Here is a 24,774-nt window from a genome sequence, read left to right as displayed (position 1 = left end):
GAATTCAGAACAGAAAAAAAAGGGACAAAAGTCCCTTGTGCTGTTTTCTCTTCTTTTAGTTTAAACCCTCTCCTATTTTACAGCCCAACTTTATTCGTTTCTGAGGCCAAGTGACCAAGGCTGACAAAAGAATCAGTATCACAGCCAACTAAGTTGCTTTTTCAGAGGAAAGTGAACATTGGCAGCCAACATATGTCTGTCATTACTGATTTTCTTTAAGTCTACTACCACCACCAAACACCATCAGTGGAGAGGGGAGTTTGACATATAAACATCATTGACCCACGCTATATTTAAATTGCATCAGTTTAGTTGAGGTGCTGCTCAACCCCCCAAAACCTCACTCTGAAACCATCTGCTGTTACTTTGTCTCTCCTCCTCTCTCTACTACTTATCTTAGTTCACATCATGTCCTGTTAACCTCCCTGGCGGTATTCCCGAGTGTAGCTTGGGCTAAAGTTTCAGTACCACAAGCGGTAACCCTGAGCTATACTCGGGAATACCATGCGGCGCTTCTCCGTGATCCCTCGATCACTTACCTTGTCCTGCGCTCCCGCGATGTCCCCTCTTGCAGTGTCCCCAGCAATGTAATCCGGCGGATGCCGACATCTGTCATCTGGGTTCCGTCCCATGCAACGTCGGGACGTACGGGGGACGGAACGGCAGGAAATTTGAAAATGACAAAAAGTGACATTCACTAAAATCACATAGTAAAACATTACTGTATCAAACCATTTCACATACATTTTTTCCCGAGTGCTTTGTCCTGTGCCCTGCCTGCATTTTTACTGTTCTTATTGCCTGGAAACTGAGAAACGTCCATGGCGTCCAAAAAGCGTCCCTTTAGGTCAAAAGTGGTTTTAGACCAGCTAGAGAACAGCGATAGTAAATCAGAACCACTTGCAGAATTGAGTGATAATGATTCGTGGGGAAATTTGTCATCAGACACTGAAAACGATTTTGCAACTTTGCTCAGTGATGTGCGAACTTGGCGCTATATTTCAAATTTCAGTGTTTTTGGTTTGATTATATTATTGAATTAAATTTATTATTATATTATTATTTTTTATGGTTATTTATTAAATATAATTTATTATTTCGTGTTTCAAATTTTAACATACCCGGGATGTTTACTAGACTCTTGTTCGGATAGGTTTGAGTGAGTTATTCCTAAATATTACAGGCCTACAATAAAAAAAATACATATTTTCATGCAAAAAAATGTACCACTTTGAGCACAGAAATATGGACATAATCAGACCGCTAGGGAGGTTAACTTGAGTTAGCTTTTTTAGAGAGCATTTCCTTTGCCCTTACAGCACAGAGTAAAATGGTTATTCAACTTCCCCCCCATCCCACCAGCATACTGTATATTCAACTTTCTTCTGAGCGGCAGGAAATGCAGTAAAAAAATTGGCACTTCTGGGTGTACATGAGCACGATTCACTCCCTGTCTCCCATATGATGATGCTAGGTGCCTTTTGATTGTTTTAGAACTGTCACATGGAGGTAGGGAAGGAGTCCATTGCCCTATATGAACTTAGACAAGTTAGTTTAGAAATTTCACAGGACTTTTTTTCCCAAAGAGAGGTGGGAGTGAGGAATAGTGGGCATACATAGCTAGGGGAAGGAGGGTGGTTAAGTGATTTTTTTTTTTACTTTAGGATGCCTACCAGCCCTACTACTCTGTGTACTGTGTACAAGAGGTTGTGTTTGAATAATGTGTAATCACAATAGAATTTCGCCATATTTGTATTTTTAGCATTTCGCTGTTTTGGGGATACCTGGGTGTGACCAGGGAGCAATCTCAATGTTTTCTACACCCTTTTAATTTGCCATGCATGGCAAAGGAAAGTTTCATTTTAACTTATCTCTAGCTAGAGAAATGTACAAAGCTGTGGATGTTTTTCTACACACATATGAGCACTATATGGTCAGCTGTGGGGCATGGAATGCCTCGACTGCTTATAATTGGCAATCCGCAGTGACAGATTCTTGGTGGGATAGCCCAGGTGGGTTTGGACTTGTATCTGAATACGCCTAAACTCATACATTCTCCAGATATGTCTGACCCAAGGAGCAGCACACTCTGATCATATACAGTACCCTCTTGGTTTTGCACAGATATATTATGAGACCACTCACCAACTGCACATCAGATGGAACTCTGGAAAAGAAGTCAAGAATTTCATTATTGTCAATTGTGTAGGGGCTTCGAATTTTCTTTGTAAACTTATTAATCCCTAAAAAAAGAGAGAAAATGTAAAAATTTTGTTTGGTTTAAATATATAGAAATATTCGCTCCTACATTTTCACACTAATGATTACATTAAATAATGTTAATTCACATAACCCTTTAGTGAAACTGGTCAAATGATAAGTATACATAGGAAAGGTTAAAGTCAGTAAAACTGTGAAGTGAAACAACAAGAAGCGCAGCAACCTTGTGCATTACCTCAGTAACCAAAATGTATTTAATAAAGGAATGGTACTCACAAACAGCGAATAAAAACAGGCATGTAAGTCCACCAAGGGACTTCAAAGGCACGAGGCCGGCGCGAATCCCATCATGGGTGTAGGCACTCAGTCCAGCTGTACTGAGCTGGACTGAGTGCCTACACCCATGATGGGATTCGCGCCGGCCTCGTGCCTTTGAAGTCCCTTGGTGGACTTACATGCCTGTTTTTATTCGCTGTTTGTGAGTACCATTCCTTTATTAAATAAATTTTGGTTACTGAGGTAATGCACAAGGTTGGTGCGCTTCTTGTTGTTTCACTTCAGTCTGTTCGGGCTTCCCCAGCCTTGGTTTGGAGCTGCATGACTTTGTATACTCCGGTGGTTGCCTTTCTGGAGTTTTGATTCCATCTACTCACCACCGGCCTGGGTCCCGGAGCGCAGGAGAAATCGCTTTTGGTTTAAAGTCAGTAAAACCCCATTGACAATCATTACATTCAGAAGACTTAAGATTTCCTTTAGTGGGTCCTGGCAGGCTGGTTTCAGAGGCGGATTGATATATAGCCTCTTTGCTGCCTCCACAGCCAATCAGCACTGTACCTGCCCTCTTTCCCAGTCCGCCTGATTTGTCTTCTAAGCTGTAACAGGAGGAAGTGCCAGTAGCTGCACAGGAAGGGGAGATGAGAGGAGTGGAGAGAACACAGTCTGCAATGGATGATGGACTACAAGAGGCAGATTCTCCAGCCTGCAGTGATGTGAGTTGTTTTCCTACACTTGGCCTAAAGGGAAAGGAAAGCTTCTGCACGTATGGAGAGAGCAGGCTTGTTTCTACAGTGTGAGATACATTGCCTCACCATCCATCCCTTCCTCCATCCCTCCCTCCATCCATCCAAAACCATCCCTCTCTCCCTCCCTCCCTCCCTCCCTCCCTCCACCCATCCATCCAAAGTCACCCCTCCATCCACCAATCCCAGCCCTCCCTCTCTCCCTCCATCCATCCATCCATCCATCCATCCAGAATCATCCCTCCAGCTATACAAAATTATCCCTCCCCCCCTCCTTCCAACCAGCAAAATCATCCCTCCCTCCCTCCATTCACCCATCCCAACCTCCTTCCCTCCCTTCATACAAAACCCTTCCTCCATCCATCCACCCATCCCTCCTTCCATCCATTAATCCATCAATCTATCCCTCCCTCCCTGCCTTCCTCCATCCATCCAAAACCAACCCTCCATTTGTCCATCCCTCTATTCATCCCTCCCCCTCCCCCCCTTCCATCCTTCCTCCCCCCCCTCCATCCTTCCTCACCCCCTCCATCCATCCATCCCTCCCTCCCTCTGTTTGCATTATCTTTAATATAAACATTGCTGGTGTTACAATACAGCCCTCTGTTTCCCACACTCTAGAAACAGGCTAGAGCTCTTGCACACCAACTCCCTGAGCCCATTCACAGTGCACTCTGTACATAGCGTAATCCTGATCTCTGCACTGTGTATGTAGCTCACTCCTGATCTCTGCACTGTGTACATGGCGCACTCCTGATATCTGCACTTTGTACAGGGCACACTTCTGAACCATGTTATGTGTACATAGGGCACTCCTGATCTCTGCATTGTGTATTAGGGCACGCCTGATCTCTGCACTGTGTACACAGCTCACTCCTGATCTCTGCATTGTGTACGTAGCGCACTCCTGATCTCTGCACTGTTTACATAGTGCACTCCTGATCTCTGCACTGTGTACATAGCGCACTGCTGATCTCTGCACTTTGTACTAGCACACACCTGAACCCTGTGCTGTGTACATAGGGCCCTCCTAATCTCTGCGCTGAGTGCGTAGCTCAGTCCTGATCTCTGCACTTTGTACGTAGCACACTCCTGAACCCTGCGCTGTGTACATAGAGTACTCCTGATCTCTGCACTTTGTACGTAGCACACTCCTGAACCCTGCGCTGTGTACATAGAGTACTCCTGATCTCTGCACTTTGTACGTAGCACACTCCTGAACCCTGCGCTGTGTACATAGAGTACTCCTGATCTCTGCACTTTGTACGTAGCACACTCCTGAAACCTGTGCTGTGTACGAAGCTCACTCCTGATCTCTGCACTGTGTACGTAGGTCACTCCTGATCTCTGCACTGTGTACATAGGTCACTCCTGATCTCTGCACTGTGTACGTAGGTCACTCCTGATCTCTGCACTGTGTACGTAGGTCACTCCTGATCTCTGCACTGTGTACGTAGGTCACTCCTGATCTCTGCACTGTGTATGTAGGTCACTCCTGATCTCTGCACTGTGTATGTAGCACACTTCTGATCCCTATACTCTGTACATAGTGCACTATTAAACCATGAGCTGTGCATGTAGCCAGCTCCTCAACCCTTCACTCTATGCATAACACACTCCTGAACCATACACTCTGTTTGCATTGCACTCCTGGTAACAATGCCCTCTATTAGTACAGTTTGGCCACAGCAACCATTTGATGCAGCATGCTCTCCTCCTCGGGGGAAGGGGGGGAGTCATTTGTAATGTGGTAGGAGCGTGGTTGGATCTTGCACTAATTCTTTGAGGAAGAAAAGCCCTGACCACCAGTATGCAGGGGCACACTGACCACCAGTATGCAGGGACACACTGACCACCAGTATGCAGGGACACTGTCTACCAATATACAGAGGACATACCAAATCAAACAACTACCATGCAACCCAAAAAATATCAAATGCAATAACTACAGAATCTTTTTAACTGGTTGCTGCTAGCACTTACATACAATATTAATAGAAGAGGTGTAGATCAACCAGTGTATTAGAACATAGTAGTGATGGTATGCTGTAGAGCTGCAATGTGCAAACAGTAGTGAACCCCCTTACATATAATAATAATAATAATAATAATGCATGATTCATGTATACATTTTACATTTATTATTATTACTATATGCAGAGGGATTTCACCACTATTTGCACATTCCAGCTCTGCAATATTGCTTCAAATTTGCAGAGAGGGTGAAACCATCACTATTATGTTCTAATACACTGGTTGATTTGCACCTCTTTTATTATTGTTCATAGGGAGTTTCACCATTTGTTTGCACATTGCAGCTCTGCAGTTTCACAAAATATTTTTGCAGGTAGTATAACACCATTACTACTACAGTGTAATACATTGCTTTAGTTGCACTGGATTTGCAATCACATATAGGTTTTATCATTGCAAATAGTCCATTTGTACTATTTTATAGAGGAAGTGTAGGATTGCTCTACTGTATATTTTTTGCTTTTTATTGATATCCAGAGGACATACTGATCACCTTTGTACAGGGGACACACTAACCATCATTGTGCAGATGCACACTGACCACTAATGTAAGGTATCCTAACCACCAATGTAGAAGGCACACTGAGGAACTAATGTACATAGTCTTCACCCTCACACTCTATAAGCCATATATTGCTGACCTCTTCACTCTGTATGCTATGTTGTATGTTACACAATGAAGGGAGCACAATGATTGCCATACTGCTGGGGGTTAATTATTGTGCAATGTTGTGGGTTAATTATTGTGTACTGGTGGAGGTTAATTACTGTGCTGTGGTGGGGGTTTATTATTGTGTTGTGCTGGGTGTTTATTACTGTGGTATGCTGGGGGTTAATTGTCGCAATGTGTGCACCTGTGAGCTTGGCCATTAGCACCCCTACTCGTACTTCTAGCACCAGCATAGCACCTCCAAAAAATGTTGTCTGGAGCCACCCCTGCTCTTGATTCCCCGATTATTAGACATATACTTTTCACTGCGGGCTCAGTCACACTGTGTGCAGTGAGTGGCAATTTTCTGCACTGGATAAAGGTATCAGCAGTACTGATTCAAATCCGTTTTAATTGCACAGACTTGAGACATGTTAAAGGATAAGTTCACCTTCGGGATCATGTTACATGCTCCACACGTTTTGTTGAGAAATTCGGTCAGACCACTCATCTCACAGTGAACAAAAGGAAGTGTTTATTCAACATACATGCGCATGGACCAGTCCTCCAGGGGAGAACTAGCCAAAGTTGCTCTTTTACAGAGGTTATTTATACTGTGTAGAAAGCACATACAGTACACAGTTGGTCAACAGTGTTAGAGCTAGCAGCTGTCACCATATCTAATTTGGAATAAATTGCCAAGTAAGGCCTGTCACATTATAGATGGACGACAAACAAGGTGCAGGAAACCTTTGACATATGTTCCCAGATGGTCATGCCATAAAACATTCTTAGCTTGCTTCTTTTAGGTACTTAAGAGGTCCTAGGGAAGTTACAACACAGGTTTGAACCATAATGTTTAAGGCACCAGTTATATTATGGTTCCATATTTTTACTTGATAAACAGAATTATTTCCTTATCAGTTTTTAGGGTGGAACATGGAACATGTTCCCGATCCTGCAGCGGCTTGGTGATCTGAGCCCTCCGTGTGACAGCAGTACGGGGAGAAGTTCCGGGTATCAGCTGTCACTTTTTGAAAAGAGCGTGGCTCTGCAGGGCTCCGCCCATATGGCGGCATCATTCATTCACAACGTTCTGTGAATGAATTATCTAAAAGTTCTGACATTCTTTGCGGATCTCAGCTTGTAGTTCACTGGTAGTTCACTGATTCTTCCTGTCAGTGTGAAATTTCGATATATGGGCAGACAGCTTACACTGACATTCCACAGGAGTCCTGCATGGTGCCAGGAATCTGCCAATCTCTGCTGCAATGCTTTGCAGGCTCCTAAAAAAAATAGTAAATGCACATTTTTTTCCAGGTAAAAAAATGTGCATTTACTATTTTTTTTTTAGGAGCCCGGAACTGATAAGATGAACTTGTCCTTTAACTTAATATACATCAAAAACCTTTATTTTTAGTGTAGAAGTGCGAAAAGGTTAGCACCTCTGTAAGGTTTTTGTTGCTGTACATCCCCTTTGGGGAGATTTTTCACTTCTTATTGTGTCACTGGGGCAGAAGGAGAAAACAATCTGTCCACCAGGGACACAGAAAGCAAAATAAACTCTTAACCGAAACAGTGGGAAAGGGTTTCCTGGTATCCCATGGAAAGGTGCTATCTGTCCTCTATTGTTGAGGTCTCTGAACAAATGGATGCTGTTTTCCTAATTCCTGTTGTGCCACAAGGACAGGAAGTGAAAAGAAATATCTTTAACAGAGAGAAAGACAGTAGTAAAAACCTGAAATACATTCTAACCATTTCTACTCTATCTGAAGATAAACAAATGTAAGTTGTTCTACTATCTACCAGGGGCGGACTGACAACTCATGGGGCCCCCAGGCAATAGGGGATCATGGGGCCCCTGTGTCCTTGCCCACACTCAAAAAAGCCTATAAAAAAGGTACCAGGGGCTTTACATGGGGCCCCCTACTGACCCCGGGCTCTCGGGCAGTGCCTGAGTGCTCGAATGGTCAGTTCACCCCTGCTATCTACTAACTTTTGTGTATATTCACTGTATATAATTACTTTGTGACATGCTAGCTGCCCTGATCATGGACTGGTGCACCATGAGCACACACACTTAACCATTTACAGTGCTATGAAAATATATATTTTGTTGTATTCTGTATTTCTGTGTATTAAATATGGTGTCATCACACAGGAAACTTATAGATACTATTTATGCAGCATACACATAGATACATCCATTTTTAGGCTGCAATTCTGAAATTGGTTGTGAATATAGCTTACAGTAGGAGCAGACTAGTAAGCAATAAGAAACAAGGTCAACTGTGTTGTTATCTCTCTGATAAAATTTATAGTCATAAAGGGACAGTTTTCCTTTTCCCTACAGAAGTTCCTCTTACTCATCATCATTGATCAGCACCATCTGAATCAGGTGATAGGTTGGGTGGAGAAGTAATTTCAGAAATAGCATTAGTAATATTGAACATGTACTGTCCAAACAGATTGCAATGAGAGTTCTATCATATTGGACTTTTCATCATTTTTCTGCATGAGGTTTGTAGTCTATGTTACATATTCAGTCTGTCAATGCTATGCCTGCATAATCTGTTTGTCTATAGGCAGCCTTAGGTATAATTGATCATTTAGCAGCTGAGTGTGACAATTTTTGTTGGTAGAGGTCTGCATATGAGTTGGAAGTGGCCAGACTTAATGTTTCATTCAAACTGTAGTAACGGCTATACACTGTAAACAATGGGTAAAGTAATTTTAGTTTTGGTTCAGTATTTAGCCAGTGAAAATAAAATTGTCAAGTCATCCTGTGCTAGAATGTGGATGATCTGGCCTTGCTCTCTGTTTGCTGGCAGAAGTGCTGTCATGTGGGAAATCTCTGAGAAGACCTTTGTATCTAATAAATGAAAAGAGCCAGCGCTTGCTTCAATCTCTTTAGTGCTGGTGTGGCGTGTCATACATTATGTTGTAGTCACTACAGCATAAAGCCATTAAGCATGAAGAGGTCCATTAGGGACAAGGGGAAAGAGCCTGTTTTTAGTAACATTAACAAATTGTTTCTGAACCCTGTGCTGTGAATCACTGACATGGACAAAGCTTATCAATGTTTACTTGTATGTTTTGAGAGATCACATAAAAATTCAGAATTGTATTATAGGGATGTAGAGAACAGCAGATTTACTACATTCGTTTGAACAAGATCTAGAGCAACTCCAAGTAACAACTGAAGTCAGTGAACTGTTAATGCTGAATTCAAAATGACCAGATCAGGTCAAATACATATACAGTATATAAGCTTTTGCCTTTGAAAGGATTTATATTTCTGTCCTTCCATTCCTAAGATTTGCTACACATGGGCAGACAGCAGAGCCCACCCTGGAGACCTTCTGTTACTGTAGTACAACTAAGACCTGTCCCTGCCCGCAGCCTAAAGGAGAAACAGTACCCCGATGAGCTATCTCCCTATTATCCTACTTTCTCTTCCAATCAGCATGTAGTTTGTTAGCGCATGAGTCTTGCAGCACATATGATTGGCTCCTTGTGTTGCTTCTTTCCCACCCAGTCTGAGCTCTGCTGTACAGAAGAGGCTGATACCATCTATGTTTCACTGTGAAAGAGCAGGGGACCTAATGTGGGAGGAATTGGGATGCTGGCCTACATAGCAACTTAGCTCAGCAAGCAGTGCTCCTAAAACATTGTACTACTTAAAGCAAGGTGGTTTTAGGCAGTGGGTGGATGATAAAATCTGACTGGCTGAAACAGACCTTACACATATGAAAAGTAAGAAGAAATTGAGCTCACTGGATCATGATACCAGATAACAAATTCCCCGTCATGCATGACCAGGTAGCCAACTTTCACAGAGAACCATGAAGGTCACCAAAATCTGAACCTCTGCAAATGTCTCCTTATTTGAAACATGAATCTTTTCATTTGCCTAGGTTTTATAAAATTTGACATTGCTTTTAATCATCTTTACTTTCTATGCCATTTTATTCCACAAGAAAATCAGAAAGTTCTATGAGAGATATGAAATGACGCTAAACCTACCAGTGTCCTACCATAGCTAAAATATAAGAATTGGGTGGACTGATATTTTCAATAAGACCAATAAATTGCACTCAATTGCCATATGGCACTCACTTTTAGTGTGATGACAAATGCTGAGAAAAAAAAAATAACAGCTGAGATACACATTTACAACATAGTGATATTTCAGTTCTCTTGCCTTCTTCCATCAGACAATCTCTTCTAGATCATAAGTGCTGTAGCTGCTAAAACTATAAGTCATCCTCTTAAAAACCACTTATCAGTGGAGAGTATCAATGGCTCTACTAATATGTTACCTACCCCACAGAAGGACGAGGTATCTGAGTGGGATAAAATATATCACAGCGGTTAGGACGCACAAGGCGATAATTGCAAGCCAGGTTAGGAATGGGACCGTCCAGTTGACTGTGCTGCATAGAAAAAAATGACATGAGTCACAGGGCTAATCCTCTCATATATCTAATAAAAGACATAACAAATAAAGTGTGCAGGGCTAAACGAGACAGGCAGACGTATTACTCTTCTTTGCTTACTGCTAGATGTGCACAAGAGGAAATGCCAAGATAAATGATGCCAAATAAATTGTACGGCAACAACATTAGAGACAATGGCTCCTATTAATCACTCTTCAATATCCAATAACTCACTTACTAGAAATAATACGAGAACTGAGAATATTGACCAACAGCTCTTCATTGTGAATTATAACACTTTGTAAAATGTCTTCATGCATCAGGAGAATGGATCTAGCCATTTAATCAGACATATTGTTATAATATACCGTGACACAGCTCATATAGGGTAGCTAAAGGGGTAGCAGGGTAACACACAGTGTTGGACATGTATACAAACAAGGAAACGGCTGACAATGCAATGTCTGTATTTAAACCATGTTTTGTCACTCCATATATCTATCTATGTCTAACCAGTTTAGCAGCAAATCAAATAGTATGTACAGAAAGCACCTTTTAGACAACTGTTAGTTGTGGTGAACACACTTTGCTGATACCTAAAATGATACATGAAAAGGTGCAACCATCTAAAAGTGACATTTCAGTTTTTCGAAAATACTTGACATTGATTCCTAGTGACCCCAGAGATAAAGATAGTTTGCTTAAAGTAGGCTTTGCAATTATGTTCAGTCAGTCATGTGATTTAGTCACTCCTATCATTCTGCACAGCCAGACAGCACACTTTTTCTGGTTGAACATTTTAGTTTTGTAACCTTTTTATCACCAGCCAGCTTATATGAAAAAAATAAAAAATATGCATCATCACCTCAGTCCAATGAGCAGTAACCCAGGCCAGGAGGTAGTAAACTGACCCAAGATGTGCCGTGAGTAATTGTCTTGACTACCCGAGATGTGTGGCCAATATCACAATTGCTGCAGCCATTATATTGAATAAGTAGTCTATTTTACATTGTGGTGAATGCAAAAGCAGGAGAGAGTGGGGATAGCCAAGTTGTATAGAAGGAAGATCCTAGGGGAACCTTAAGAGCTATAGCTGAGTGACCTAACTACTAGAGTTTGGTCTGACTGGGACCTTAGGAAGACCTTTTTATATACAACAGGAACAAAACATGTAGTCCATTAAGTGCTTGTTAGTTATACCAGTTCATGAATATTACAGCTCTGTTTTGCTTAGAAAATTTTGGTCAAGCTAAAAAAGGATGCTGGCATTCTCACACATACTTAGAAGCCAATATTTTGCAAGCACTGCTCATACATGGTGAGTAGTGGCTCATAATTGGTAGCAAAGTGGACATGATTGGTAAAAGTGTGTGTAAAACCTCTGCTGCTGTCCTGTGTGATGCATGGCAAAGATATGGATGACAGACAGCAGTACCCACTCTACCTGATATGTCATGGGAGCAAGGAGTAATGTCATATTAAGGGTAATTTGACCTTCCAGAATCCATCATCTGCAAGAATTTTAAGTCATACCATGCTATGTTGAAATGTTATGGCTCCTTTGTACACTATCTATTGCACATTTTGAATATGGAGCTATTATTCCCACTGAGCAAATGTCATGGGATTCACCTTATTGTCAGAGCCTAGGGAAATGTAGCAGAACCCCAGCCTAAACATATGAATTCTCAAAGAGCTTTTGTGGTACTGAAGCCTTTAACAGATAACGTTCATAAATTGGGACTCAGCAACCCAAACGCACATGTTGTAAATGTTCTTCATTATCTGTTTGCTTTTTCAATCCAAAGATTTTACAACATGTTTTTCTCTGTCTTTTTCCTGCCAACTTACTTAAATTATATTAGTCATTTTAAAGTGATCCTGGATATAGTAATAAACTGTAGCTGTATTGGATATGCTTTTCTATGACAATATATATTGACACTGAGGTACTCACTTTTTTATTCTCTCACCAAAAGAAGCCACTTCATCAAGCACATTCTGTACGCTGACGCACACCTCTTGAATGGCATACAGTTTATTCATAAATCCTTTCTTCTCACAGTCCTAGAAGAAGAGCCAAATAGAGATTGTCTATCAAGTAACACATATTTTCTAGCAATTTACAAAGCTATTATCAAGAAATCTTTTGAAAGCTGAAATTTGAATTTCCCAGATACTCAGTGCAAAAATGCATGACAAAATACAGCTGTGGTACTGGGAGGACAATATCACACTTTGGAAAACACTGCATTAGTGGATAAGAAAGTTGATTATGATGTTGTCACATAAGCAATAAATCATGGCTTACTCTAAAAGTTATTTCTCAATTTTTTTCTACTTTGCTGGCCTGTTTGTTGCATCTTCATAAATACTTGAACATATTCAGTGAAGTCCATCAGATAAGAAGATGCAAAGCTTTCTGATTTAGTGTATTTAGAATCTACTTTTTTATTATTAAAAATCTCATTAAGGTAATGAAATGAATGACAATTTATTTTCCAGAATGCTCGTGGTGTAACACTATGGTGGTGAGTCACACAGCCAACCATTCGCACTCAACAGTGTTCTGACATGTTCTAACTTGCACTCGCCTGGGTTGCAGACCAGCTGGCTCAGTCAGTCTTTACAGAGTGGTAGAAGAAATAACGTTTGTGCATTGCACTTTTGATGGAAATCTGGAGCAGTGAACTAACATCCAATTTTGATTGAAAATTGGCAAAAATATGAGTGAAACTTTAGTTCTGATACAACAGGCTTGTGGTGTACATTCCATAAAGAAATCAAGTGTTTTTGAATGGCATAGGTGGTTTAATCTCTTGGCTCTGGCTGAACGCAAATGTGCATCGTCTGGGCCTAGACACCGAGCGGCCGCACAGTTGCGTTCTAATAAAAAAAAAACCCTGAGCACTCCCAGCACACATGTCTGGTACTCACAGAAAGGTCCCGATCTCCTCTTTCGATTGGGACCTTTCCCAATCATGTGACCGCCGTGATGGCATGTTACGGCGGTCACATGACCCTAAACCCCACCCCGCCTCCCAGCTTCTGAAACCCTTAAAGGGCCGGGAGGCGCCGGCACAAAGGGGTTAAGGAGGGGCTGGAAGATGTCCACAATTACGCAAGACGTGGGCAGCCAAAAAACTCAAAAGGAGGATGCAAACGTGGACAGAGTGCAAACCCTCCAAATCCCAGATCAAACATTGAGTGTGCAAATGATGGCAGATGGATTGAACATGAACAGGGAAACAGTGTGACAGATTTTAACAAAGGATTTTGGAATGAGAAAGATTTTGGCAAAGATGGTCCCCAGAATCTTGACAGAAGATCAGAAAGAACATCTCAAATTTCATTCAATCTTTTGAAGAATGCAGATGTGTTAGATAGGGTGTTTGCCTGTCCAGTCCAGGAATTAAATTGTCACATTTTGTATATGCCAACATAGTCTGCCTGCCTTCTTACATCTATGTCAGTAGCAGCATACCTAAGGATGTAAATGGTTGTGAACCTCAGATATGAAATCTAAACAAAGCACATATTTCTCTAGTGTTTACTTGCCTCTCTCCAAAGCACTAATCTCTAATGCCTCCTTCCACTGCTATCAGCCCAAATCACTTCTGACAAGTTTGCCTGATACCAACAGAAAAAAGGTGATGGGGAAGGAGCTCCAGCTGACTGACAGCCTCAGCTCTGTTCCTGTGTGCTGAGTGAAGGGGAGTGTGTCCCTTCCTTCCAATCAGCTCTCTTGTACAGTGTGTAACTGCAGCTCTCCGCCGCCTGCTTTGTGAGTCTGTGAAAAATCCTTTTCATCTATGAGTTTTACAAGGATGTACAGGACAAATGACTGCAAATAAACAGGTACAAATTATGTAGCAAGATTTGTTTCACCTCTGTGTATCACCTGAGGCCAGTCAATTCACTGGGTATATGTAAGGGTTTACAACCACTTTGATGTCTGCTTTAGCCTATAGAAGTCAAGGCACCTGAAGACATTTCCTGGTATCACAGGAATCATTGTTAACCTTGATGGATGACAACCATGGATATCCAAGGCCATTTCTACTGCTTTTGGCTAATTAGTGTTCTTAACAGAATGGTAATGCTGTTTCTGCAAATGAACATAGTTCACCACAATGGGCTTTGCTTTGCGGGATGGCTGGAAGGGCATTTCAAAATGTAAATATGGCTTGTATTGAAATACTTATATGAGAGCTGTTTTACCTGCAAAAAGATTTTTTACAGTATGTCCACCCAGTCCTGACATTTGGACAGCCCTGCCAGACTGTACAGCCAGCCTGGTGCTCTGGTCATCCCTGCCCCCTGGGACAAATAAGGAGCAGAAACAGCCCAATGAGGCTACAGCAAGGAACTGGCTTGCTCTCTTGATGCAGAATTCAGAATTAAACACAGGGGGTTTGCTGTTCTCCTCCAAAGACAGATTGCAGGTTACTACTGAAGAAGGTTGCATATCAGTTCAGCACAGTGGTGATGCTCAATTGCAAACCAGGATCATATCAGTTTCTCTGCATCGGGACTGTCACTGTCTGGTCTTCACACAGACATCTCTGCTTGCCACGCTGACAGGCTATTAGGTGGTAACTCTGCACTTCTCTGTGAACAGCCAAGAGCCTGTGCAAAAACCCTGTCCTAGGAAGCTGTGCTATCCATGGGATTGGTGAGTGAGCGGATGCTCAGTCTCCTCCTGACAACACTCTAGAGACACTGCATGCAGACATCTTTACACCTCAGTACCAAGAGATCTTTGCTTTGAGTATTTACTAAGGCCTATCTGTTATATTCAGTGATCATATACCACCAAAAGAAATCTGTCTCAAAAAATTGTAAAAATTTCATATGGCTACAGTGTTGCATGACAAAACTGTCATTCAAAGTGTGACAGCACTGAAAGCTGAAAAATGGCCTGGGCAAGAATGGGGTGAAAGTGCCCAGTAGGCAAGCTGTTATTCAACTTCTAGGCAACCCAGCAGATCATGCTCTGGACATTGCAAATGCACACTGCTTATGTCATGAAGTGAAAATATTGCTAAACGCAGAGATGTTTTGTTGATAGGGAGGCCAATATGAGAAAAATGAAACGAAAACCCTTGTTTGACTCTGATGACATAAATTTTTTTTCAAAGATATATTTATTGAGTTTTCACTATAAGATACAAGAAACCTCACAAAATAAAAAACAAAAAAACAAAAAAAACTCCAACAATGAACCTCGCAGGGTACCACAGGTCTCACAATGTAAATTATTAATACACACGACATTAGAAGGTTATTCAAGTAATCGGACCATACACTCCAGTGTAAAACCGTAAGCAACATACTATGTATAGTATTAAACAAGTTTCAGTAGTCTGGACCTAGAGAGATTAAACTGTGAAGATTGGAGATCCATCTGCACCACAGTTTATCAAACAATTTTTTTTTGTTAATTCAAAAGTAAGTCTATATAAAGGAAAGGAGTCATTAATAGGTTTAAGCCATTGGGGCAATGTAGGTAAGATAGACCCCATCCAGGACAGTAAAATTACCTTTTTAGCATAAAAATACAAAATAAGCAGTAGTTGATTTGCATATTTAGAAAGCGACAAATCCCCGAAAATTTCCAGGAGGCAATTTTTAGTGTGAAGAACAATAGGAAGACCCAATGAGTAGGAGAAATAGGAGCCCACCCTAGTAGATAATATTATGTAGGTTTTCCCTTGAAGAGGCAATAGCTGCCTCTGTGGTGGTACAAGGGTTATCAGAAGCAGGATGCAACCAGTCATGACTATGTACCAATTTGGATGCCAAATAATATAGGAAGAAGTTGGGAAAGGCCAAACCCGCAAAGTATATAACAGTTTAGGTAAATAAATAATTTTAAGGACATTAACTCTGTCCATAAGATCCATCCACTGCCTAGTTTGATGCTATAATTGGGAGATCAATGGACACACATAATTAGCATTGTAGGAATGTAATGGCAGTTGGACCTTAATATCCAAATATCTAAACGAGGTAACTACATGTAGTTGGGAATCTGAGTGAATCACTGACATACCAGATTAGACTTATCCTAATTCTCCAGGAAGCCAGAATAGTCACCAAATGTTTTAATTTCTGGCAATAAAGTACATAGGGATTCACATGGATCAGCCAGGTAAACCAGAGTATGACATGCACATAGAGAAATACGCTCTTCAATCGTACCAATGGGAAGATCCCGCATGGCATGTGAAGTGTGAACACGGACTGCAACTGACTCTATGGCCAAGGCAAATAACAGAGGAGATAGAGGACACCCCTATTGGGTACCACGATGTATAGGGAAGGCTTCAGTAACAAGAGAGGTCACTCTAATTTTGGCCATAGAAGCAGTATATAAAAGACATATCCAAGCAATCATACAAGGGCCCAGACCATAACCTTGCAGTGTGTAAAAGAGGTATGGCCATTCAACACCGTTGTCAAACTTTTTTTCTTTGAGGATCTATCTTGGTATACCCTAATGATTAGGAGTCCTGATCAATGCACAGCAGCATACTTAAATCATATACCTATCCCACATCGACCATGGTTGCCAAATTTTACCAAACTTAATTGGAAGTTCCACCACTCTGGTCTGTTGGACCAAGCATGGTTAATTAATTTATCCCACAATAATATTAAACTTTTTATCCATCGGTGCAATTCTTTGATCTACAATTGCTCTATTGTTTTACTTCAGGCCCAAGTTTAGTTGCTTAGTAGTTTTGGGGCCTCTCTCTTTGGGGCGAAACATGTACAGTTGCAAGAAAAAGTATGTGAACCCCTTGGGATTACGTGGAGTTTTGCATGAATTGGGCATAAAATGTGCTCTGAATGTCATCTAAGTCACAACAATAGAAGAACACAGTCTGCTGAACATAATACTACACAAACATTAGATGTTGCCATGGTTTAATTGCACATAACATGTAAACATTCACAGTGCAGGGAGGAAAAAGTATGTGAACCTTTGGACTTAATAACTGGTTGACCCTCCTTTGGCAGCAATAACCTCAACCTAACGTTTCCTGTAGTTGCAGATCAGACCTGCCCAATGATCTGGAGTCATTTTGGACCACTCCTCTTCACAAAACTGTTTCAGTGTAGCAATATTCTTGGGATGTCTGGTGTGAATCGCTCTCTTAAGGTCACGCCACAGCATTTCAATCGGGTTGAGGTCAGGACTCTGACTGGGCCACTCCAGAAGGCGTATTCTGTGCTGTTGCAGCCATTGTTTTGTTGAATTACTTGTATGCTTTGGGTCATTGTCCTGTTGCATCACCCATCATCTGCGGAGCTTCAGTTGGCGGACAGATGGTCGTACGTTTTCCTGCAAAATGTCTTGATAAACTCTGGAATTCATTTTCCCATCAATGACAACAATCCGTCCAGGCCCTGAGGCAGCAAAGCAGCCCCAAACCATGATGCTCCCTCCACCATGTTTTACAGTGGGGATGAGGTTTTGATGTTGGTGTGCTGTGCCTTTTTTTCTCCACACATAGTGTTGTGTGTTCTTCCCAAACAACTCAATCTTGGTTTCATCTGTCCACAGTATATTTTGCCAGTAGTGCTGTGGAACATCCAGCTGCAATATTCTTTTTGGACAGCAATGGCTTCCTCCGTGGTGTCCTCCCATGTACTCCATTCTTGTTTAATGTTTTCCTTATTGTAGATGTGTCAACAAAAATGTTAGCATGTGCCAGACATTTCTGTAGGTCTTTAGCTGGCACTCTGGGATTCTTCTTTACCTCATGCAGCATTCTGCACTGTGCTCTTGCAGTCATTTTTACAGGACGACCACGCCTAGGGAGAGTAGCAACAGTGCTAAACTTTCTCCATTTGTAGACAGTCTGTCTTACCGCGGACACATGAACATCAAGTCTTTTGGAGATACTTTTGTAACCCTTTCCAGCTTCATGCAAGTCAACAATTCTTGATCGTAGGTCTTCTGAGAGCTCTTTTCTGCGAGGCATGGTTCACATTAGACAGTGCTTCTTGAAACCAGTAAACCCAAAACAGGCGTGTGTTTTTTAAGGGCAAGACAGCTGTCAGCAACACATCCAATATCATCACACTGATTGGAGTCAAGGTTGGCTCACTCCTGGCTCCAATTAGCTCTGGGAGAAGTCATTAAGCTAGGGCCTCACATACTTTTTCCTCCCTGCACTGTGAATGTTTACATGTTATGTGCAATTAAATCATGGCAACATCTAATGTTTGTGTAGTATTATGTTCAGCAGACTGTGTTCTTCTATTGTTGTGACTTAGATGACATTCAGAGCACATTTTATGCCCAATTCATGCAAAACTCCACGTAATCCCAAGGAGTTCACATACTTTTTCTTGCAACTGTAGGTGGAAGGGATTATGTCCTTCTTCCACATGCAACCCCATGCTGAGAGTGGACGCAGCTCTTCTGACCCTCTGTGTGAATGCTGTATACTGCACTGGAAACTGTGCTGTCTCATCCCTGGATACCTGGGACTGCATGATCTGTTCTACTTTACCAGCACGGATGTCCTGAGATCTGTGAGACTGTCCCATTTACCTGTTGCATTGAGTGATGGATTTATTCTTCAGCCTATGGACTACAGAGTCAAGCAGCTACCAAGGTGTAGGCTAGACCTGTCTAGTGCCGATTGTGTGTCCTTTCTGAAGCTTTGATTACAGCAATGTGAACATAGGAGGATTTGAGCATACTACACACGAAGTTATATGCAAACTTTGTTGATTTTTTGCCTTCCTCTATATGAACACTTTGTGGAGTTGACACAATTGCTGGCTTACTGAGATTTTGTCATCAGCACTTATCACAGCAGGATCCCTAGGGAGTTTTCATCAGCACAGTGAATGAGGACAGGGAGAGGTGTGGTGTATGTCACCTGGATCCCACCATTCCTGTTAGGGTAGGGGGGGTGTTTAAGGGGGGGAGAGGGGGGGATCGCTCTGAGGGCTGGGGGTGATCTTGGGGGGTGGCAAAGGTGTGGTTCCATTTTTGGGGGGCTCCATTGTGTGTGGGGGGAGTCATTTTGGGTGGGGGTGTGCTGTGCGGGGGGGGGGGGGATGGATGGGTTTTTTATGCACTGAATTGTTCATTGTCTATGTCCAATAAATATATTCTGTTCAATAGCCATTGAGGTGCTTTATCCTTTATTGTGAGGGGTTTTTTGCTGCCTCCATTGTTCTAAATAGTAGTCAATTGAATGCATGTCACATAAAATAGATTTGGGACATCACGTTTGTATAATTCCATCTGTTGAACTAGGGTTCAAGTGAATCTCTGCTCTGATCTACATTAATGCCTATTTTGTTTTGCTATAGATACATTACTAGCAGCATTCAGTCCTCCAGTTGGTAGTGTAAAGGCTATAAAACAGCAAGTAAACAAGTTTTTACAAGTAAAAACAATTGATATCCAGAGTGCATGAAAATCTCTGACTGTGGTATATTCCTAACACATGGGAAAAAAATAGGAATTCAAATCATTGCTGGATATAAGACTTAAATTCAGGAAAACCGCTCAAAGTGTTACTAAACCCACAACAGTAAAATCAGTCTGTAGATGCAGTAAAGCATGCTTTTTGTACTCACTGTGGAACCTAAGGGGTTAATCCTCTGCATTGTGTAAAAATACTGTTTGATCCTGGCTTCTCTGATCCTCTCCTTCTTCTAGTGCCCCCTTCTTATCTCCTTATAAGACATATTGTGTGGAGTCATTCTGCACAGGCTCAGTTTGGCGTGTATTGCTAGAGAGGGTTTTGTTTGTGTGGGGGAATGCATGTGATTAGCACAGGGCCAGTCAGCACTATCCAGACAGAGGTCAGGGGTTCTGCATCCTCCTAGAGTAAAACGAAACTCCTCCTTCAAGCTTTAACCAGTGCTCTGCTGGACACGAATAGAAGTCACAAGACTGCTCTAACTGCTGTTGAGAAAAGGTATTTAGCAGTTTATATTTACTAAAATAATTGCATTTCCATGTTCTGTGTACTGTGGGAGACCAGATATAGTGAATGCAGGCTCCTGGGTTTAGTAACACTTTAAATACACAGTTGATTTACATATATGTGAACAGTTTTGCCTACCCAGGGATTTGTGATTCTGTGCTGGCAGTCTTCCATGCAGTGATTCATGCCTAGGCAGAGACACAGCCAGCTTTTACACCCCCAACCCCAACTTGCTTTGTAAGGGGTTACATAAGGCTTTAGAACAGCAGAAGTAGACTCAGCTCTCAGTTTGCAGTGTGCAAACACCAGCCATTGAAAAGGTAACTCTACAGTATATACAGAGATGATGAAGTACTATTTGCCCAGGCAAGGGACAAATGTGCTTTAGGCTTTCTGTGTTGAGAAGCTGTACTTTGTCATTCCTTTTCTGCATTGGAGGCTGAGCTATTAATACTAGTGTGCATCATGTTAAAGGATAAATTCACCTTTGGAACATGTTACATGTTACACCTGTTTTTAGGGTGGAACATGTAACACTTTCCTATAGCCGCATCCGTGCCCACCGTCCCCCCTCTCTCTGACAGATAGCATGATCTGTCAGATTTGAAAACAGTCTTAGCGGCTGTGGGCTTGTAATTTTCAATGAACTACCATGGGGCTGTGGAACGCCATGGTAGTTCATTGAAGCTTCCTGTCAGTATATCTGCTTACTTGTACATCCCATACGACAAGCAGATATTCTGACAGGTCTGCGGGAGACCTGTATGGCATCAGCGATCTACTGATCACTGATGCAATCATTTCCAGGCTCCTTTGGACAAAATGCAAAAAATGCAATTTACCAGCAAAAAAATGTGCATTTATTATTTTTGTCCAAAAGGTGAACTTATCCTTTAATGGGAATCTATCACCTGTTGCTCTTGCTGGCTTGTATTAGGTTTTGCGCAATGAAGCTAACCCTTCTTACTGCCCTGGTACATGCATCAGTAATCAGGATTCTTTGATGTTTTGTTCCATCAGTGCCTAATCACACAAATGGTTTAATTTATAACAGAGTACCTTTGAAGAGGAACTATACTCTTTTTAATGTTTTTTTTTAGCTATACAGATCTACTGGTTCTAAAGCTGACGTTTTTTTTAACCTTCATGCATTTTATGCATGAAGGTTAAAAAAACAATCTGTGTGCAGCCCCAGTCCTGCATACTTACCTGAGCCCAATCTCAATGCAGCAATAAGCAGGAGAGAGCAGTAGCTCTCTCGGTTCTCTCCCTCCTCACTAACTCAGACAGCAATGGGAGCCATTGGCTCCCACTGCTGTCAATCACAGCCAGTGAGGAGGGAGGAGGGAGCAGGGGCATATCTGAGCCATGCTCTGTGTGTCTATGTCTCTGTGTGGGGCTCGGGAGTGATCATATTACTTGCTATGGGGGCCCTTAGCCTGGGAGAGGAGCCAGGAGCTCCAGCGGTGGACCCTAGAAGAGGAGGGTCATGGCTGCTGTGTGCAAAACTTTTGCACAGAGCAGATAAGTATGATATTTTTTTTAATTCAATAGACTCTGTAGCCGTAGTGAAACAAAAACCCATAATGCTTTTGGTTGTTTTCTGCACATTTGCTTGTACTTCATGTCATATGTGGAAAAATGGGAAAAGAGCAAATAATACCTGCAAACAGTCTCAGATTCCGTGAGACTCTCCTGGGATTTTAACTATATATATATATATAGGCCTGCAGATCTGGGCTCCATCCAAGTGCTGGCCAGGTGCTAGAACTTTCATTCCTGCACCTGGCGTCAGCTCCTTTGTTGTAATCTCCTGCTTGACATAAGTGATAGTGTTTCGGCAAAGGGAAGCAGCCAAATGGAAAACAGCACATACTGTACATTGTTGTTAAGAAATCCACTGAACACTGTCATTGTCAAATGCTGTGGTTTTCTGGTGTCCAGGAGATGCAGGTGCAGTGATCATCCCTACTACCAGCAGCTTGTCAATATCTAGGATAGGCTGAAATATGCAGCGGTTGGTGGCTTCACCAAATGGTATTCGCAATTAGGGCATAAGCATTCAGGAACATATGTGCCAAATGCAGAATTCTTGCATTAAGGGCATACATCTCTGAAAGCATATGAACCTAAAATCAAGTTCCAGTGTTAAGCCAACGTGTACTTCATCAGGGCATCACGTATTGGCATCAGGCCGAACACTGTACCTGTGGTTTCTGGTTTGCCGTTCGAATTTCCCGCTGATGGGCCACATTGCCCATGTGCACAAAGCCTAAGGGGCACTATGACATATTTTGCTGACTGCTGTACTCTACATTGAGCTGCACATATAGTATTAATAGTTTTGGACTATTTTAATTTTTTATTATTATTGACTTTTTTAAGGTAGAGTCAGAAAAAGTGTTAGTCCTTTCCATACTCTATTTTATATTTCAAAGATAAATGTGTGTCTGTGAAACTCTCGCTTGTGGTACAGTAGTTAAGGAGTATTTTGCAGCACATGTGTGATGTGTGTACTTTTAGTAGGCTTAGACTATATTTAACAATGTTCTATTAGGCTAGGCCCAATGCCCAGTGCAATTTAGAAACACCCACTTTTGTCACGGCATGCTTTACGCACCTTATGTTTTCTCCTTTCTAGGTTGTCCCTCTTTCTCAATTTCTGGTGTTGGAAGCTATGAAAAATGCTCAAAATCTGTCTGCTAATAAAACTCCCTGGAGTCTCAATAGAGATGTTTTCTCCCGTGTATTCTAAGCATGAATGAGACGTGTCTGGCTTGCTACATTGTTTTAAAAGGCTCTGCACTGACTTAATCCACACTGCAGAACATCCCATTCCAAAAATAAGGATTCACCAGTCCATAAGAAAAGAGTATCTATAATATCTCCAGTGCAGGTGAAGCAAGGAATCTGATATAATGTATTGATTACATTGTTGCTTGCAATATATGTAATGGGTCTTGGGTTGCTTCTTTTCCTTCTATTTTCCTCTGTTAAAAACCCTGCAGTTTAAGCCCTTAATGAAACACTATATTTAATTATAATATTGTATGGATTGATTTTTTTCTTTTATTTCCATATTTCACATTTATGGGCACTTGCTTTACCTTCTTGTAAATACTTTTCCAGATTTCAGTCTTACCATATCCCTATGCTGAAACGCCAGAGACTGCACAAGGCTGAGCTCTTGCCGTCACATAGTATTGCTGTTATGTTCAGAGGCCACCTAGTGGTAGACACCTTGCAACTAGCTGCAGAAACGTTAATTAAGATATTTTGGCTCAGTGCGATAACCTCTGACGCCACCTTTTATGACACATCAAATGATACAGGGGGAAAAAACAAGTCCTTGAGCTTTATGAGATCATGCTAATCTTCTAAATAGGATTCTAGAAGCAATGTTCTCAAACTCTTTTGTTTGTTCTACTTTAGTTCTGGTGGGAAAACAGCCCATACTCAACGCTTCAAAGCCTTTTTCTTGTTATTATTTTGGCTTCATAGCTGTTTATTCTTACAGTACATAGGTTAGTGGGAAAGAACTTTGAGCGTTCTATAATTCATTATTCTTTCTAAAGTAATATTGAACTATGCATATGTCGGACTTTCAGTACAGCATAAAAATGAAAGGCTGCATTTTAAACTTCCTTTAAAGTTTGTTAATTATAAATTGGCTAAGGACCATCTCCCCATAATGACACTACCCATCACTGATCACATGCTAAGCGAAGACAAACCATTTGCTTTTATAATGGGGGTCTCATGTTGTGTGTACTTTTTGAGGTAGGAAACTGGTATCAGCTTTCTTTACACCTTCCCAATGATTAACTGGGAAATATAAACTTAGCAGGTTTATCATTTAAAACCTTAAGTGAATGCCATTTAGTTTGCTAAGGTGCTATTTATCATAAACACTTGCCATGCATTTTTACAGTTGAATACTTGGTTTCACATTTTTATCATCCTATTTTGCCTACTGTATATGCACTCTAATCTCTTCCAGCCCTTTTGCTTTCACTTCATGTCCTCATACACTCACTCCAGCAACTGCTGCACATCATTTTTCGAGGGGGGCTGTTCTGATGGCTGTGCATGGTCAAAACCTCTAGTAGTCTCTATTGGGAGAGTGTGTAACAAGGTGAACATTCAGGAGGACAAGAAGCAGACAGGGACAAAGTGTTGCCACTCTAAACAAGTAAACCTGAGCATAATTTACTAAAACTAGAGAGTGCAAAATCTGGTACAGCACTCCATAGAAACTGCCCTGCGTGCTCCCAGCACACATGTCCGGTACTCACGGAAAGGTCCCGATCTCCTCTTTCGATCGGGACCTTTCCCGATCATGTGACTGCTGTGAAGGCGTGTCATGGCGGTCACATGACCCTAAACCCCGCCCCGCCTCCCAGCTTCTGAAATCCCTAAAGGGCCGGGAGGCACTGGCTCCAAAGGTT

The 24,774-nt window shown here is 41.7% G+C and overlaps 1 protein-coding gene across 7 annotated transcripts in view; it reads right to left on the bottom strand.

Annotated features, from left to right (window-relative positions):
• MCTP1 (multiple C2 and transmembrane domain containing 1) overlaps positions 1-24,774 on the bottom strand; it is a 916,692-nt gene that overhangs the window by 11,426 nt on the left and 880,492 nt on the right. For all 7 annotated transcript variants that reach the window (XM_089679152.1, XM_089679154.1, XM_089679155.1 and 4 more), the window contains 3 exons: positions 12,319-12,428; positions 10,249-10,358; positions 2,146-2,243 (listed from right to left, as the gene is read on the bottom strand). In XM_089679152.1, coding sequence (XP_089535278.1) covers positions 2,146-2,243; positions 10,249-10,358; positions 12,319-12,428 — 318 coding nt within the window. The remainder of the gene's footprint in view (positions 1-2,145; positions 2,244-10,248; positions 10,359-12,318; positions 12,429-24,774) is intronic.

This window comes from Staurois parvus, unplaced genomic scaffold, assembly GCF_062004578.1.
Source record: "Staurois parvus isolate SC_StPar_1 unplaced genomic scaffold, SC_StPar_1.0 ptg000218l, whole genome shotgun sequence".
Lineage (NCBI taxonomy): Eukaryota > Metazoa > Chordata > Amphibia > Anura > Ranidae > Staurois > Staurois parvus.
This window is presented reverse-complemented; position numbering and strand designations above follow the sequence as displayed.